Source organism: Catharus ustulatus, chromosome 13 (assembly GCF_009819885.2).
Source record: "Catharus ustulatus isolate bCatUst1 chromosome 13, bCatUst1.pri.v2, whole genome shotgun sequence".
Lineage (NCBI taxonomy): Eukaryota > Metazoa > Chordata > Aves > Passeriformes > Turdidae > Catharus > Catharus ustulatus.
Genome location: NC_046233.1, coordinates 9,595,421 through 9,611,428, shown reverse-complemented (window position 1 = coordinate 9,611,428; position 16,008 = coordinate 9,595,421). Strand labels below are relative to the sequence as shown.

The window sequence follows — 16,008 nt, the reverse complement described above, 5'->3', positions numbered from 1 at the left end:
ACAGCGACAGCGGCCTCCCCATCCCACCGCTAAAGAGAGCCAGGACACCGCCCAAGTTAGAAAGTCACAATTTATTTCAAATAAACCACGGGCACACCTCTGGCAACCGTCTCCCGGGCGGTTTCCGCCGCCCCTGCCCCTCTCTGGTGCCTGCGAAGAAAATCGAGGGGTGGGAGCAGTGCTGTGCCCTCCCACACACCTCAACGCCGTCCCACAAACCCAACCAGACCGGGGCCGAGAAAGGAATTCCCAGAACAAGTGCCTCATTTAAAAATAAAGTTCTATTTTTCACCTGCTTAAAAAGTCTAAAATTTAGAGTGCAAGACTATAGTACAGAAACCTCCTGCTGCCCCGTCTGCGGGAGGGCACAGAGACTTCGCTGCGCAGGGCAGCAGTCATGCAGTTTGTGGTGTCAGTAGAAAACGTTTTGTTACAGTCTGGGGAGCCTGAGGACGAATAGAGATGAGGCAGCCAATGCACTAACACAAGCGAAGCCCAAATAAAAGAGTACCAGATGCAAGGATGGAGAGGTGTCGGGCCGGCGCAGGAGCTGGAAACAAGTGCAAAAAAGAAAAAAGAGAGCAAACATTCCACGTCTGTAGTAGTAACGCATCAAAGGGAAACTTGTACCTCAGAATTAACAACTCCTGAGCCACTTTTTATTACCTACATCCACACAACCTTGCTAACTCAAAAAGGGCCATATACATGTTAGAGGGGGAAAAAATGGCATTTTCTTTTGGTGTTGAGAAACCCCACATCCTTCCTGTCATCTGCCTCCTGAGCAGTGTCATTCACCTTACACACAGAGCGAGCAACCCCTGTGCCCTGCACATTTAGTTGAAGTCCATGATTTTCTGTACAACACCAATACAGAAGTGGTCCTGCCTGGGCTGTAAAGCAAGTCCTGTTGTTTTCCCAGAGTAAGATCTGTGGGTGCAAGCCAGCACTTTCACCACTTTCAGAAAGGATGTTTTGTTTAAAAAATAAATGGAACTGTTGACAAAGCTCTAGTTTCAGAAAATTTGAAAGAATTAGTGGGTGCACTGTGCGATCCTTATTACTGTTCCTCAGCAGCTGTTCAGTAGGCCTGGCCACAGCTATATGGTCTGGCTTGTCTACAAACAAGGATTCATAGCAAAATACTTTGTGGGGGCATAGAAGAGAGAGGGAGGGAGGGAAGGAAGGAGGGAAGGAGAGAGACAAAACTTCATTCTCACTTAGCTCAAAGCTGGACAATTATGTAACAGTAGTAAAAATTCTTTGGGGTTAGGAGACTCCACGTACCTGTTCTGCAAAGGGATTAGGTGTTAAGATAGTTATGTTTATACAACAAGAACACCAGCTTTTATCCTAATCAGTACTTTGCACATTACATTTTTAAAGAATAGTTTAAACATTGGTTATATTCAGTGCAAACTGCTGGTTCTCAGCAAACCTTCCCCCCTCTACTATCCCTACCCATGGAAGCAGCATGCCAAGACAATAATTTGGGAAGAGGAGAGGAAGAGAGACTGACCTCTAGGATATATCATGAGAAGGGCACAGAGAGGCTGCTGCTGGATGCAGAGTAAGGAATGATGTCAAGAGACAGTGGCTGGAGCAAGGTCAAATCTATCTCTACAGCTCCAGCCTCGAGGGAGCCAGCACAGGACGGAGCAGGAACATGAGGAGTCCATGGCTATGGAGATCTCTGGCACAGCAGGCAGTGCTGCTCCCAGAAACCACAGACCCCTTCCCTGCCCTGCTCCCTGACTCCAGCCATCTCTCCACAAGCCTACCCTACCCTCAGCTGCTTCTGCTGTAACACTCACTCCATGGCCAGCAGCTCCTCGCAGTGCATTCCCTTGTTCCCTGAGGATAGATCCCACATCAGGGATGGGAGGGAGGAAGGTAAAGGCCTCTCAGTTTGAAATTTTCTGCTGTGTACAGCAAGCATGGCCACAGAATTAGCTCCTATGACAGCTACTCCTTTAGTTTAAACTAATGCATCAGTCTTGATAAAATCTATGAGCCAAATTACACCTGCTGCAAATACCTGGGGGGTCACATGTCTCAGGTACATGAAAGAGGCTCCAACAGCAGAGTTAGCTTATTCTGACACACAGGAATTTAGCACTTTTCCCCCCTCCAGTTTAATCTTTATCAAGTGACATTGCATAAGAACAATACAGGGATGCATCAAAGGCAACACTTCCAAATACAGCATAGAAGAGAATCCCATGAGTTCCCCACGGAGGTGAAAATTTCCTCAGATCAGACTCCAGCTGCACCTTACTGGCTGCAAACAAGCTCCTGGTGCAAGTGATACAGATATCTGTGAAATCCTAGTATGTGGCCTGCTTCCTGTGGCAAACAGGCAAGAGTCAGCATTTAAATAACCTTTTTCATGTTAACCCCTACTAAGATGAACTAGGTTTTCATATTTTTATTTTAGTGTATATTTTACATTAGAAAAGAGAATGTTAATAAAAAAGCTCCACATGCTCCTAACAATCAATTTTCTGATAAGTTCCCACCAGCATCAATACTAATATACAAATAAATTAATTTTGCTAGTTAATTTTCTGCCTGGCTTGGTGCAGGCTCTGCACAAGCAGTGCACCTGTATTCAAGTGCCCGTCCACATTGCCAACACGTGCCAGGGAGTGTGTTGTACATAATATTTCCTCCTCATAAAGTAGAGGTGTTTAGTCTCACTTTGATGAACGAGATCAATTTTTCTCAGCCATGCTACCCAGCAGGCACAAATAATCTTTATCAGGCTGCATGGCACTGTTATAACATGGATTCTTTCACTCTGCTAAAGCCCCAAGCCTTGATTAACAACTGTATGCTACTACTCCCTCATCACTCACTTTGGCAATACAACATCCTCCCCACAAAAACAAGTAAAGCAAAAATCTACATGGAAGACCTAAAATTCATCAAATGCAGAATCTGATTTCTCTCAATTTCTCTCAAACTCAAGGCATATCCCCCAGTGTTAACCTGGTCTGTCCCCTGCAATTCCTCTGTTTGCTTTTGTTTGTGTAGCTGGATTTTGCACAGCTGATTTACAAGAAAAAGAGATGTCACATGTGATCATACTGAATCACAGCCACTGCCGGTACTGTCAGGCCAGACACAGCAGCAGCCACCCTTAACACCAGCCACTCTCATGCAATGCCAGTGCTGCAATGCCCTGGTTAAAGGAGCATTGGAAAATCTAGCTGAGATATTTTTTAACCTCCTTCAGTGACTAGGAGGATTTTCAGATCAGAGGAAGGGAGAGGGAGAGGGGGAAAAGCCCATTAAATTTACAAGCAGATTAAGGAAAAACACTCCACTGCCAATTTATTTTTAAAAAGGGTTTTGTGTTATTCTAAGGTTCGTCTGTATAATTGTACAACCGTTGAAAATTACATAAACTGTAATGATCTAACACTATTAACAGCCATTCAGAAAAAAACTCCCTCCCCTTCTGAAACCATCAAGGGCAGGAGGGATAATGGCCCAGGAAATACGCCAATCTGAGCTCTGGCCTCTAGCCTGGCAGAAACAGAAACAGAAAGATAAGAGAACAAACTGGACTAAGAGGTGGTGTTTGCATGTGTCTGACTTGCAAGGGGAGGGGGTGGCTTTGTCCTTGGCCGTGTTCTCCCAGAGGCAGTGCCTGCTTATCCTAGTGAAGCTACCATCACTTCACTCGCTGCTCTCACCCCTGCACTGTCACTTCCTCCTCTCTTATGTGTCATGGAAGTCTTTCAGCAGGGTTCTCCGTCTCTGCTCTGCTATGTGCATCTGATTCTCTAAGTCCTGGTAAAAGAAAAGGTACAAAATGTTAGCATAAAATCCCTGGAGAAGACCTCGTTTTCCTTAGAGGAACACTGAACTCCAGCTTGAGAAGCACCAACCATCACACACGTCATGTACACTCCGGATTACAAGATCCTAGATCTCTTCCTTTTTATGTGGGCTCCCTCTGCAGTTACCCCACACCTGCTCTGTCTAAAATGCTACACACTTAAGAGAACTGCTTTTCACCAGAAGGCTGCACACAGTCTCCTCCAGAGCTCCGTGGGACTTGTTTCCTTTTGCAGGAATCCCTGCAGCCCTCCTTCCCCTCCCACAAGGCAGTGAGCACTCTGCTTCTACATCATCTGCTGGCTAAAGGTGGTTTTTGGATCTAGTTTCTCAGAACCCTCACTTGACAGCCTTAGTGCTCCTGCAGAAGTGTTAAGCCCAACAAACAAAATCTGGCCAGCAGGCTCAAGCAAGCAGAACACTCACCCCTCTGTCATAGCTGTCTGCTCGCTCCACCTTCCATGAGAGATTTTCAATTTCAGCTTCCAGCTGGGCCTGCTGGTATTCAAACTGCAAAGAGCAAAATAAGAGACACCAACGAGAAACTAGTTTAGTGGAGCAGTTTCATTACACTTGAGGAGCAGACAAATGTGTTCTGCTGACTGCACTGCTGGCAGAGCAGGTTTGTGTTTCCTCCTCATCCACCTTCATCTAGATGGGATCACCCCTTCTGGGCATTTCTTGTGTAAGCACTCCCCGACCTGCAACACTCAAAATTAACCCAGTCAGCCTAAAAACTGCACATGACAAAATATTTCCTAATTCAGCTTATTTTGTCATAAACAGGGAACAAAAAGCTCTCATAAGTTGCTCTTCAGGCAGAGTCAAGGGATTGATAACCACTGTTGGGAGCAGCAACTTGTTCCACTGGCACAGTCAGATCCAGAAGACAACATCTATCCACAGCCTTAGGGAACACATGATGCCATGAAGACAGATTCTATAACAGGTTTTACAGGACAGCCGAGTCAAACAAAAACTCTTTACTGAATTCAAGGTTATTTTTGTGATTTTTCAGCCCATTAGATGCACCAAGCCAGCAAGGAACTTATACCAGGAATAAAAAGCAAAGCTACACCCTGATCCAAGGAAAAGCTCTCCTCCAGCAGCTCTTCACAGGAAATATGGCCCACAGCATCGTGATAAATCTTACCAAGCACACTTCCAGCCTCAAAACATTTTGGATAAATGGCTTGTTAGTGAAAGTGCAGTGAAGTCCCCTGGGAAAACAATGTAGTGTATAAGAGGACAGAGCTGCTCATCTGCTGGAAGTGAAGAAGAAAGGTGCAAACCCACCTATTTATCCTGTCCTTACATCAAACTCAGGACTAACATTTTAGACACTGCCCAGCTCTGGCATTCAGCCCAGCATGCTGCCAGCTATACCCCAAAAAGTTATCAGCAAAAAAGGAGCAGAACATCTTACCAGTTTCTTTCTGGGACCAGACTCCATGTAGTAGGCATATGGATATGTGTACTGCAGGGTGTAACGACACTGTCAGAGATTAGGAGAAAAAGAGAGAAAAAAGGACAGGAGTCTCAGTCTTGGAAGTCAGCACAATCACATTTATGTGATCACTATAGGCTAAGAAGCTACCTCCTAACAAGTGGACAGTTCTTAGTAGAATTTCCTACACTTTCCTTGGAAGAACTTGTGCAGGTCTGTGTATTGTGGAGGATGACTTCACAGAGGTCACTTCTAGGTGATTTTTTTGCTTAGTTCATGTCCTAGACCAGAAGTACTGTCTCACAAAACCACAACTCTTAAATTTCCTTCCATACTTGGTGTTAAGAATTTAGCATTCTGGCATGTATTCTCTTCTCTGTGCCAAACAAGACACAATTACGTGTACCCACCTTTGCAAGTAGTTTTGCAGCATTCTGTAGGTATTGCCAATCTATCCATGTTCCCAAGTTGTTCATAACTCTTTCTTGGATTTTCTCCTGGATTCGTTGGTATGTCTGTGCCTCCAGCTGTAGGCTTTTATTGTGATTCTCCCACTGCAAGGGGTGGGGAGACAGGGAAAGGAAAAAAATGGCATGAGAACAGAGTAGTACTGCTGTAAAAGCACAAGCTCTAGCAAGCAGAAATTGGATTGGGGTAGGAGTCCAGCAAGGCAAGACATGCTGTGGGAAAGAATGGCAAGGCAGCACCTCCAATAGCAAGTGGTGGAGGCTGTAGACAACAGACTGACAGCAGCAAGAGCAGGGAGCAAACCCAGCTCCTCCGAGTGGGAATGCCCTCTGGTCACACAGTGACCTTGTGTCTAACAAGGGGGAAAGTCATGGTGAATCCTCGACTTAAAGGATTTCTATAGGAAAGTGAAGAGTTTAAATTAACGTTTGACATGAGCTTAGTGAACTCCAATATCCACGTGCACATTGTAAACATGGCTATCTCCCAAAGCCTGTTGGTCTGGAGAGCCAGGAATGAATACATTTATTTTATGACAGGACTTGGCTCATGCTGTGAAGAATATACACATTTTCATGGGGAAACTGAAATGCAGCAGTATTTAATCTCTACCACATTCTCTTCTAGAGATGCTGCTGTAGAGTTGCTCTGCATGGCCAGGTGCATGGAGCCTGCTGTGTGGTCAGAGATGCTCTGATGGCAACTTTTAAAAATGTGATTACATGAAATCTTAGTAAAACTTTGCTACAGCCAATGGAGTGTTGAACATGGTAGAATTTATTTAGTTTTTATCTGTATAAAGATGTACTGCAAGGAACAGAAGTTCCCCAGTTCTGAAAGGAAATGATTGCAGCAATATCTGTGTACTGCAGTACCACTCAGCCTGCAGGTACACAGTACAGTGGCACACAGGTAATACTGATTTTCTCTAGCACAAGGGAATACAGGAGTGAATACGATTTGCTTTGGGTATGACATCACAGGTTTGGATGGAACTTTCAGGGCAGGATTTTGAGTGAAAAACAACAGGGCTTGAAAATTCTGCACATATTCTTTTTGGGCAGTTTCTTGCACGGAGATTGCTGGCAATGACCTTCGCACCAGGCAGGGAGCATTAAAAGGCTACAGCAGCTCTGGCCAAGGAGATGTCTCCTACCCTCTCAAAATAGAACAAGTACTTCTTAAGGGCCTCCCTGGCCTGTGCTTGCTGACTCTGGTTTACAATATCAGGATTCTCTTTGTACCGACTGCATTCGTAGTACTCGCTGCCATGAGTCTTCCAGTCTCCCAGACACATCCAGCAGAAGTCTGCAGAAAACAGGAAAAAACCAACTGTGATGCACAGAAAAAAAATCTCTGAGAAAGAAAAGCTTCAGGAGACAGAGCCCATCTGTGTTCAGATATTTCAGCTAAGCCAAGAAACACACACGTTCTGTATCATCTTGCAAAACAGAACTCAACAGTGAGCCAAAAATACCGCCCTGTCTTGAAGATTTTAATTGCACAGTCTCTCATTCAACTATGGAAAATACATCTTGAAGTTCTGCATCCTATGCACCAAAACCACTGGGAGAACTGCACTTGTACCCTGCACATATTGTCACTCTGGCAGAGAAGAGGCTGCCAGTCTCTTGGAGTTGCACCCTCCCTGCCACGGGCACACTGCCCCATGCAAACCTCTGTCTGAATAAAACATGAACAATTGGATCCAAAAATGAACTAAGTAATGCAAAAGAAAGTCTACCCTCAGTTCTCTCCAGGAGGGAACAACCCAGCTAATGTCAGATATTAGTGGTTTATGACACTTTGAGTCAGAAGCTGCTGAAATAGGAAGAAAGCAGAGCAAAGAGAGCAATAGTGAAAACAGCATAACGGAGTAATTTTCTGATTTCAGAGCGAGACTCTGAGTATTCTGCTGTGAAAGAAAAAAGATGGAGATTAAGTTGCTACAATAAGAATCCCTTCTGTGTTGCTTATGATAACGAGACTGAAATCTGTAATTCCTGAGTTCATCAGCCTTCTTGAGTGCTAAGTCACCATGGTATCCTGGCACTTGCCTGCTCCCCCTTGTCACAGAGCTCCATCAAAGAACATCCAGTGCTGCTGAGAACCCCAAAGTAAAGGAAATGAGAGAGGACAGTCATCTTTAATCACATTCCCAATAAGATTCTGATCTTACAATAGTTGCTAGTGGTACATTTAACTCAGAGGGCTGAATACAATTATCTCACTCCAAGACAACAGGAATTAATTTTGCCATGAAAAGGTAAGCAAAAGAACAGGGTGTCATTTTGTAGGGCCACACAATGGGCCAAAGACACCCAGGATGCTAATTGCACAGGAGTGGACTGAGAAGTTCAACACCTGCTGTTACATTCATGGCTCCTGCAGTTTCATGTGGGCTGAAGCTCATTATTTCCATCACTAAGCAGAAGGACTTAAGCTGATCTAAGTAAATGGCTAAGTTTGACAATATTTTCAGCTGATCACAAATACAGTTATATGGAAAGCTCTCCTGTGAGATGGATTCCACTGTAAATATTCTAGAGACTTCTCTATCCAATAGACATCAGGGGCAGAAGCCAAACCAGCGCTGAATCAGAATGCAGCTGAGATCATAGCCAGTGGGGAAAAAAAGCCATCACACAGAAATCTATAATTGATATCCTGTTCAGCTAGAGGGAAATATTTCAGCCTGTGTTCACAATTTGTCTTAATATCACAAAAAAAAAGAGAGGGGATCATCACCACTGACAAACATTGCAGAGGAAACGAGCTTCCAAACCCAACTTACCATGCTTGCATTTGGAACATTGCTGAAAAAGAAGAGACAAGAGGCACTTGGTTAGCAGAAAGTGTGGGAAAAAAATTCCACTTAGAGTAAGGGGGGTTTGATGTGTTCAGGGAATTACTCACCATGTGATTGCAGCCTCCATTCTTTTCAATACAGATATTGCACTTGGGACACTAAGGAAACAGACACAATTGTTAGCTCTAACTCTAGCAGCCTTCTGAAAAATGACAGCACTTGTGTGATTATTCCTCTCTGCTTTTTTTCCTTAAAAATAAGCATTCACATATGAGAGTTATTCTCATATGAGAATATTAGCATTTATACCCTGCTTCCCACCAGTTCCTGACAGCTCCATTTAAAAGACAGCAGAAAGGCAAAGTCAGGAAGTTATACTGCAGCACTGGACTGCTTGCTCAAGAAAACAAACTTACTGTTGTTACTCCTTGTAAAAAAGGTCTTGCTGAGTTACCACTCTGCAGTTACTCAGAGTGGGACACAATTAGTTAACTATGACAGTGTATCACAGCTACTTTGACTACAGATAATTGTCACTATATTCTGCCTTCAGCAGCCACTAAAAAATGACATCTCAGCTACCTGCAGAGAATCTGCCTAACCACAGGAGGGATGCACACATCCCCACTCCTTAGATACCCTGAAGTGTCCAGATACATTTTTGGGCTGCATAGGTAAAATGGAGAAAGTGAGTTCTGCTATTTTGTATAAATTTTCATGTCAGGCAAAATGTATGCCAGGACCATGCTCAATAAAAGAGCCTAACAAGCACAGCAGAAACAATATCATCTCATGCTGACACCTTCTCCAGAGAAGAAAGGGAACTTGAAATCTCTGGTCCATCTAAGTATCCCCTTTCCTAACATAACTGAAGCTTGCAGCTAACCACCACTGTCACAATTGCCACTGGCCATGGTAGCACAAATGTAGCCAAGAACTGTTTTGAAGTCAGGCCATAAAATTCCCAAAAGACATTAAAAGTTAAAATCTCAGACTGCTAATTTAGAGGATAAAGATAGTATATTTATACAACAATTCTACAGGTAGGCTAGTGTGCACAGTATGTAATATTATTTATTGGTCTTGGGTCTAAATCTACTAGAAGTACTCCAATGCCTAATTTACAGACTTCAACTACCCCATTCTGCAGTCCTTGCCAAATCAAGATTTATTCCCTTGTTCACAGTACTGCACAAAGTTTTTCAGGCTTAGACACCACTGCTGCCTTTCTTGGTACTGACTTTGCTCTTATGACACCCTCTCCTTCCATTATAAATACATCTCCCCTGATTGTTTCAAAGTAGTCACAATTCTTTTGCCTGTGGGAGGACAGTCAAAGACGTTCACACCAGGTCTGGAACAAGGACCACCAGGTCCTTACTGCAGGTGGGCAGCTGAGCTTCCCACACAAAGCACTCCCAAAGCATTCAGTTCAGCTCTATCACTGCCATAGGGACTTAATTAGTTCACATATGACAGTAGCTTCTGACAGAAGCTTCTTGACAGTCCCTGGGGAGCTGTGAGAATTTGCAGTCTGCGAAAAAGAAGAACACAATGCTATGTGTGTATAGAATTATATCCTGCTTTCCAGGCAGGGCTAGAGGACAAGAAATAACGTGCAGGTGCCTGTCCTTACATCTTTAGTGTGAGCACTGATGTAGTTGGCTGTTTCAGAGTCATCTGCACACTTGGTGAGCCATTTCCGAATGGTAGCGCAGTCTGTGGGCGCATGGTACATCTGCCGACACTTAAAGCTTAATGGGGGGAGAAAAAAAGGAAAAGGCATATCAATTTCTATCGAAATGACTCAAGGATTGAGGCTTTCCTGACCAAAATCTGGGGGGCCCAGTAAGGGATGGAAATGCTCTTGTGTATTAGTAGAGTGTGAAGACCAAGACTGAACTGCAATTCCCCCTTCTTGTGTAAAAGCCACAGTCAGGATGAAAGTGAACCCAGGCCTGATGTGTCCCTTCCTAGACCCACCAATGTCTCCTCTAACATGACTGCAGAGTTCTGGGGTGGATCAGTCACTTTCAACTGGCCTGATTCCAGTGGCAGATATTCCAGTGGCAGTCATGTATTAGCATGACTTGACAACCCCAGGTGAGCAAGGGCCATTTGCACAGAGATACCAGAAAGCTGGGTCTCTAAGCTGGGAGTCAAACGTTTTTAATAAACTTAAAAACTCAATACCAGCAGATAGCAAGGACTCCATGTTTACTACCAGAATCTATATAAAGCACTGTGTCTGTAGGAAAATTTTTAACCTGACCAAAATGTGAGAATGGTAGATTTATAACCGCTTGGTTACTCTGTGTCCTCTGGTTGTCAGAACACCCAAGTTCCCAGGAGTTTAGGAAGCAAGGGAATGTGTGACCACCTGCAGAAGTCGGATCACAAGTGTCCAATTACTCAGGCTAACTCAAGTTACAAACAACTCCAGCAATGCACTTCAGATACTTCTACACACCAAAACTGTTGGCAAGCAAAAGGGTTGGCTCTGAGGACAGCACACACTTTCCCCTGTGATCTGTAACCTTCTCTGTTTCTTACCAGAACACCTCATTGCAACGATTGCACTGCACTCGCCGGGCTTTTGGCTCTTGTACCTGTATGACCATAGGGCAATCTGCACCAGGACACAGCTGCAGCTGGTAATGGCTCTGTGGACACAACAATGGTGTAAGATCAGCAGCAGGTGCAAACACCATTATCTGTTCAACTTTAACCATTGCTATCCTCAAAAACATAAAAGGCAGTTATTTCATATTAAAAAAGTGTCACCAGGTCTTGGCTAGCAGAGCATTTCCTAATACGGAAGAGGTTTGATAGTTACTTATAGCTTCTCTAGAACAGGGAATTCAAAAGGACAGTTACAGACTAAGTGAGCCCAACAAACAAAACCCCACAAAGACACTAAACAAACTATTTTACTCCATTTGAGCTCTTTCTCCATCTTCTCCTTATCTTCCAGAAGCTATTCAGCTGCTCTCCTGTGGTGGCCACTTCTTACCAAAGAGTCTCTTATTGAGAAGAGGTGACACCATGCTTTCATATTGCTTTGCTGCCTTTTTAGTGTTCTCTATCTGTTCCCAGTTATCAGAATACTCCTGCATATTTAACCTTAACAACTGCTACTTTAATTTCAAGAAAGCTCACATAAAATGCAATTGAGCAAGCCAATTCAGCTGGGTTACCCTAAGCTGAGGGACCTAGTTTTCTGAACCTAAAAAAAAATTATGTAAAGAACAAGCACTTGAATAATCAGATTGAAGTTTTGAAATTCTCAGCTGCAACACTGAGAATTCTAAAGCACCAGCCAAGCAGTCAGTGAATGATTTTACAGCAGAATTTACTTTGGCAACCTGCTAGAGCATTTTGTTAGTGAGGCTGTCCTACAGAAGCAGCCACATCATGCCTATTGAGGACAATTTTGCTGCAGTTACTGCAGTTCTAATAAAAAATGCAAGACACTTCAAACAAAATTTCTGCAAGTCATTGGTGATTTGACCCAGGGCATTTTAAAACTGAAAAAATCTACTACCTCCACATAGTCCCTGAAGAGGTAGCGCCTGTATTTGTCTTTCAGCTCTTCACTAGGCAGCAATGGAAACACAAAGTCTTCTGGTGTCCGGAGTAGACAGTCCTGAGCCATGCAGGACACCCCTGAGAAGAGAAAGCAACATTTTAGAACAGTGCAGCTTATACTAAGGGGTGAATGCACAGAGAGTATTCAACAGTTTCCTCGGTGCCATCTGTTGTTGTGGCAAGAGGGATACAACTGTGAAACAAATCAGGGCTGCTGAAAAGCTGAAGCCCAACTGTCTTCACCAAAAGATGGCAGGGCACATGTGTATCCAGGACCAGGAGTGCTTCAACCAGTATTCACAAGGTCAGGTACTTAAATTAGAAAATTACATGTTACTGCCATGCCAACATGAAAGACAGGCTCAGAAAAGCCCAAAGCAACTCTGGCAGCTACTGGCTTCTCCCCAACACAAAGGGAACAGATGTTTGCATCCACAAGCACTCCAGGGGCATTGCACATCATCACAGATGCAAATTCTATTCAACAGATTTGCAGTTTCTAACTTGTTACAGTCATGCTCTTGACTCATCAGAATGGCCAGTGGGGCAAATACAGACCCAGCACCACTTCCACCTTGAACTCACCAACTCCAACACCATCCTTGACAAGCACTGTACAGTGCTGCTCCCAGCAGCTGCGACAGAACTGGTGCTGACAAGCCAGGGAGAGCAAGTTCTCCTTCCGGACAAACTGCATGCACACTGCGCAGTGGTGGGAGGAATGTACCATTGCCTGGGAGAGAGACAAATCAGCACTACAGTGAAAGCATCCTGGACCTCCCAGAGCATTTTCAGCTCATCCACAGACACCTGCATCACACTCACTGTGACAATGGTCTCCACAGAGGCCCAGGCCAGAACAGGTTCAACATTCAACAGCAGCTGATGTGCTAAGGTGCTGTACTACCCCAGCCAGTCCTTCTCAAGAACCTCTAACCTCACAGAGCACAATGAATCAACAGTCTCTGAAGAGTTTCTGCCTCTCCTCTAGTGCTGCCCAGAACTCACCTTTACTTTTCTGGTCCTTCCTCTCACCTTGTTTGAAATACATCATTGTGTTAGTCCTCCCCTGGATTTACTAATATTCTTTGTTAGCTGGGCCAGACTATCTCCACAGGCACTGCAGAGCAGCTGTCACTGCAAACAGACTTAGCAATGCCCTTTTACCAGACAATAATTTTGGGTAATGGAAGACACAAGAGTGTTTATACAGAAAGGAAAGGGAATTCACAAACTATCACCTCCCATCTCTTATCTTCTGCCTATGCTACGTTTGGCAAAACAGGCATCATCCCTTCAGCTGAAAAGGATTAAGAGAGTTTGTTTCAAATCAGGTATAACTGCTACCGCCTCACCAAACCAGTGAAAGTAGTCTGGCTTCCCCCTATGTAGTGCAGATCTGATCCCTAGACAACAGATTCAGCCTTCAATACATCTCCACTCACCCCTGGGACCTGCAGAACTAGGTCTAGCCCAGCATAATCAAAACCAAGGCTCTACAAAGCTGTCAGCTGCAGTTTATTTTCCAGTTTTTCCTTTCACAGAGAAGTCATATAATCACTTTGCATCCACTTTGCTACTTGTGGAGAAAAGCTGGTGTGAGCCTGCCATCAGTTTCCATTCTGATCTCTGCATGCTGGAGACACAGAGCAGCAGCACCATGATACACAGCCACATGACTGACAGAGCTTGATTTATGGCATGGCCACATGAAAGAGAAGTAATGCAAATTTGTTCTAAATGGCCTCACTCACAGACCAGAACAAGATTCACTGAGTCTATAATTGCACTGACTGCCTGCATCAGCTGCCCAGCCTGAAGAGAACGTGTGCTACCTCAAACCCTTGTGAGCTGCCTCTCCGAGCTCACCAGCTTGTCCCTATGGGGTCAGTCCCCCTACACACACTCACTATGAGCATCTGTCCCCAGAATCATCCTGCATTACAAGCTGAAGCACAGAGCACCTTCCTCTAGCACACACAGACTATAATGAATTGCCTAGCAAATCAAGTTTAAATTAACCTTTTAACCATAGTATCTTTCTTCCTGAAATAAAATCCTACCATTTGTAGGAGACTGGAGGAATTATTAATGGCTCAAAACAACTAAAGTGTGTGTTTGGGTGAGGGCAGGACACAGTCTAGGAAGGTGGGGTGATCACTGCTCAACATCCCACCCACTGGAGCCTGGAGCCTCTGGTCCAGGCCAAAGTGGACCAAGCCACTGGTACACTGAAAGCCCCACCTGTGGGGAGGGACTAGAACAGATAAAAGGCCATGATGACAGCATGCAGCCTTGAGGAGTCCCACTGCCTTGGACCTTACAGCAGCTGAGATTGACTGGATCAAGGTGGTGACTACTATCTTTCTCTCTTTCTTTATTTCTTTCTTTTTTCTTCTCCTAACTTCCTTTTCTTGAAATCTGGATGGATTAGTTTGCTAAGTCAGTGCCTTGCCTCACTTTAATTGGTTACTACTTTAATATTTGCCAGGTCCTTTATGGTCCAAAGTTTGTAAGTAAAAGTTTGCTATTCAACCTCCTGAGAAGTTTGTTGTCTTCTCCTGCACTCTGCCTAGGGGTATCAAAGTAACCTAAGCCCCTTTCAAACACTCATCGAGAGAGTTCAGGGCATGACAATTTTTCAGGTGCAGGGAGTCCTTGAGGGTGATGAGGAGCTACTTTCTACTGGGGCAGCACACAGAGTACTGGACAAAGGAGAATTGTTATTCAGTTGAAGCCGAATTTTCCAGTAGAGAGATTGTGGTAAGCTGAGAAAAGCACAATCTCAACTGCTACCTTCAGCTAGACTTGCTAAAGGATTATAAAGCTTGTCCAGCTTTGAATGGACAGAGCTGGGCTGAGGAAAACTGGCATTCTCTGGCTTGTCTTGTGTAAAAAATACAGTATTTAGCAAAAAAGAAGAAAAAAAATTGGAAAGGGCAAATCCATAGTCTGCACACTTTTGGGAGCTGCTTTAATAGCTGCTCAAAGAGATAAGCACAGAGCTAAGCAATGAGATAGGGTGGTGAATGGGTCTTTGAATTTGCCAAAATACTGCAGGTGACCTTGGAGGCAGAACACAGTGCCCAGCACAAAACACATAATGAATTAAATACTGAAAGGACACTAAGAGAAAACTTGCATATTTGACTAAACAAATCCCTTGTAAAGAAAGAGAATTACATTTCTAGATTGCCTGCTTGAAGGGGGAGGATTTGGAGAATGAGGTGGGGCTTTCCAGACTCACTGAAGAGGTGGACCTCACTGATGATGATGTCGTCACCTGCCTTTATCCTTGGGAGGAGCTTGACACAGCAAAGCCAGACCCTCAACCTTTCCCTAAACTCTGACCACTTATAAAGACTGATGCTGTTTATGAGAGGGAGTGTGAGGAGACAGTACCCAGTGCAACAACTAAACAAATGCCCTATTCTGCAACTGAGCTGGCTCAGCTGCAAGAAGAATACAGCAGGCATGCAAAGGAAACTGGAATAGTATGTGTGGAGGATTTCACTGCAGTTTTGCAGTATGTATGTAAGTTTGCCACATAGGGCAAAAAAGATTCCTGTACCACCTCCTACCTCCTCAGAGCAAAATATAAAGTTAAAGTTGGGAAAGTGTTTGGTCCAAACCCAGGACCCTGATTGAAATGATGTGCTGATGGTCTTCATCTTGCCTGCCAAGGAGGTTGGAATGGCCCATTGCAGGGGGAATACTCAAGTGACAGCTGATACAAGGCTTGGATAAATCTTGAAATACACAGACTAATCTGCAGGTATGTAAAATTAGAAAGATTTTTTTTGCCTGGACTTGAGGCAGATAATTTGAGCCCATGAAGCTTATGCTTCTG

The 16,008-nt window shown here is 44.2% G+C and overlaps 1 protein-coding gene across 4 annotated transcripts in view; it reads right to left on the bottom strand.

The window, feature by feature from the left end:
* Positions 1 to 54: 54 nt before the first annotated feature.
* ARIH2 (ariadne RBR E3 ubiquitin protein ligase 2) overlaps positions 55 to 16,008 on the bottom strand; it is a 35,634-nt gene continuing 19,680 nt past the window's right edge. For 3 of the 4 annotated variants that reach the window (XM_033072026.1, XM_033072025.1, XM_033072028.2), the window contains 11 exons: positions 12,744 to 12,891; positions 12,115 to 12,236; positions 11,124 to 11,233; positions 10,207 to 10,324; positions 8,678 to 8,728; positions 8,556 to 8,577; positions 6,918 to 7,069; positions 5,704 to 5,847; positions 5,273 to 5,341; positions 4,273 to 4,356; positions 55 to 3,798 (listed from right to left, as the gene is read on the bottom strand). In XM_033072026.1, coding sequence (XP_032927917.1) covers positions 3,727 to 3,798; positions 4,273 to 4,356; positions 5,273 to 5,341; positions 5,704 to 5,847; positions 6,918 to 7,069; positions 8,556 to 8,577; positions 8,678 to 8,728; positions 10,207 to 10,324; positions 11,124 to 11,233; positions 12,115 to 12,236; positions 12,744 to 12,891 — 1,092 coding nt within the window. In that variant the 3' untranslated portion in view covers positions 55 to 3,726. The remainder of the gene's footprint in view (positions 3,799 to 4,272; positions 4,357 to 5,272; positions 5,342 to 5,703; positions 5,848 to 6,917; positions 7,070 to 8,555; positions 8,578 to 8,677; positions 8,729 to 10,206; positions 10,325 to 11,123; positions 11,234 to 12,114; positions 12,237 to 12,743; positions 12,892 to 16,008) is intronic. The other variant, XM_033072027.1, reaches the window with a different exon arrangement.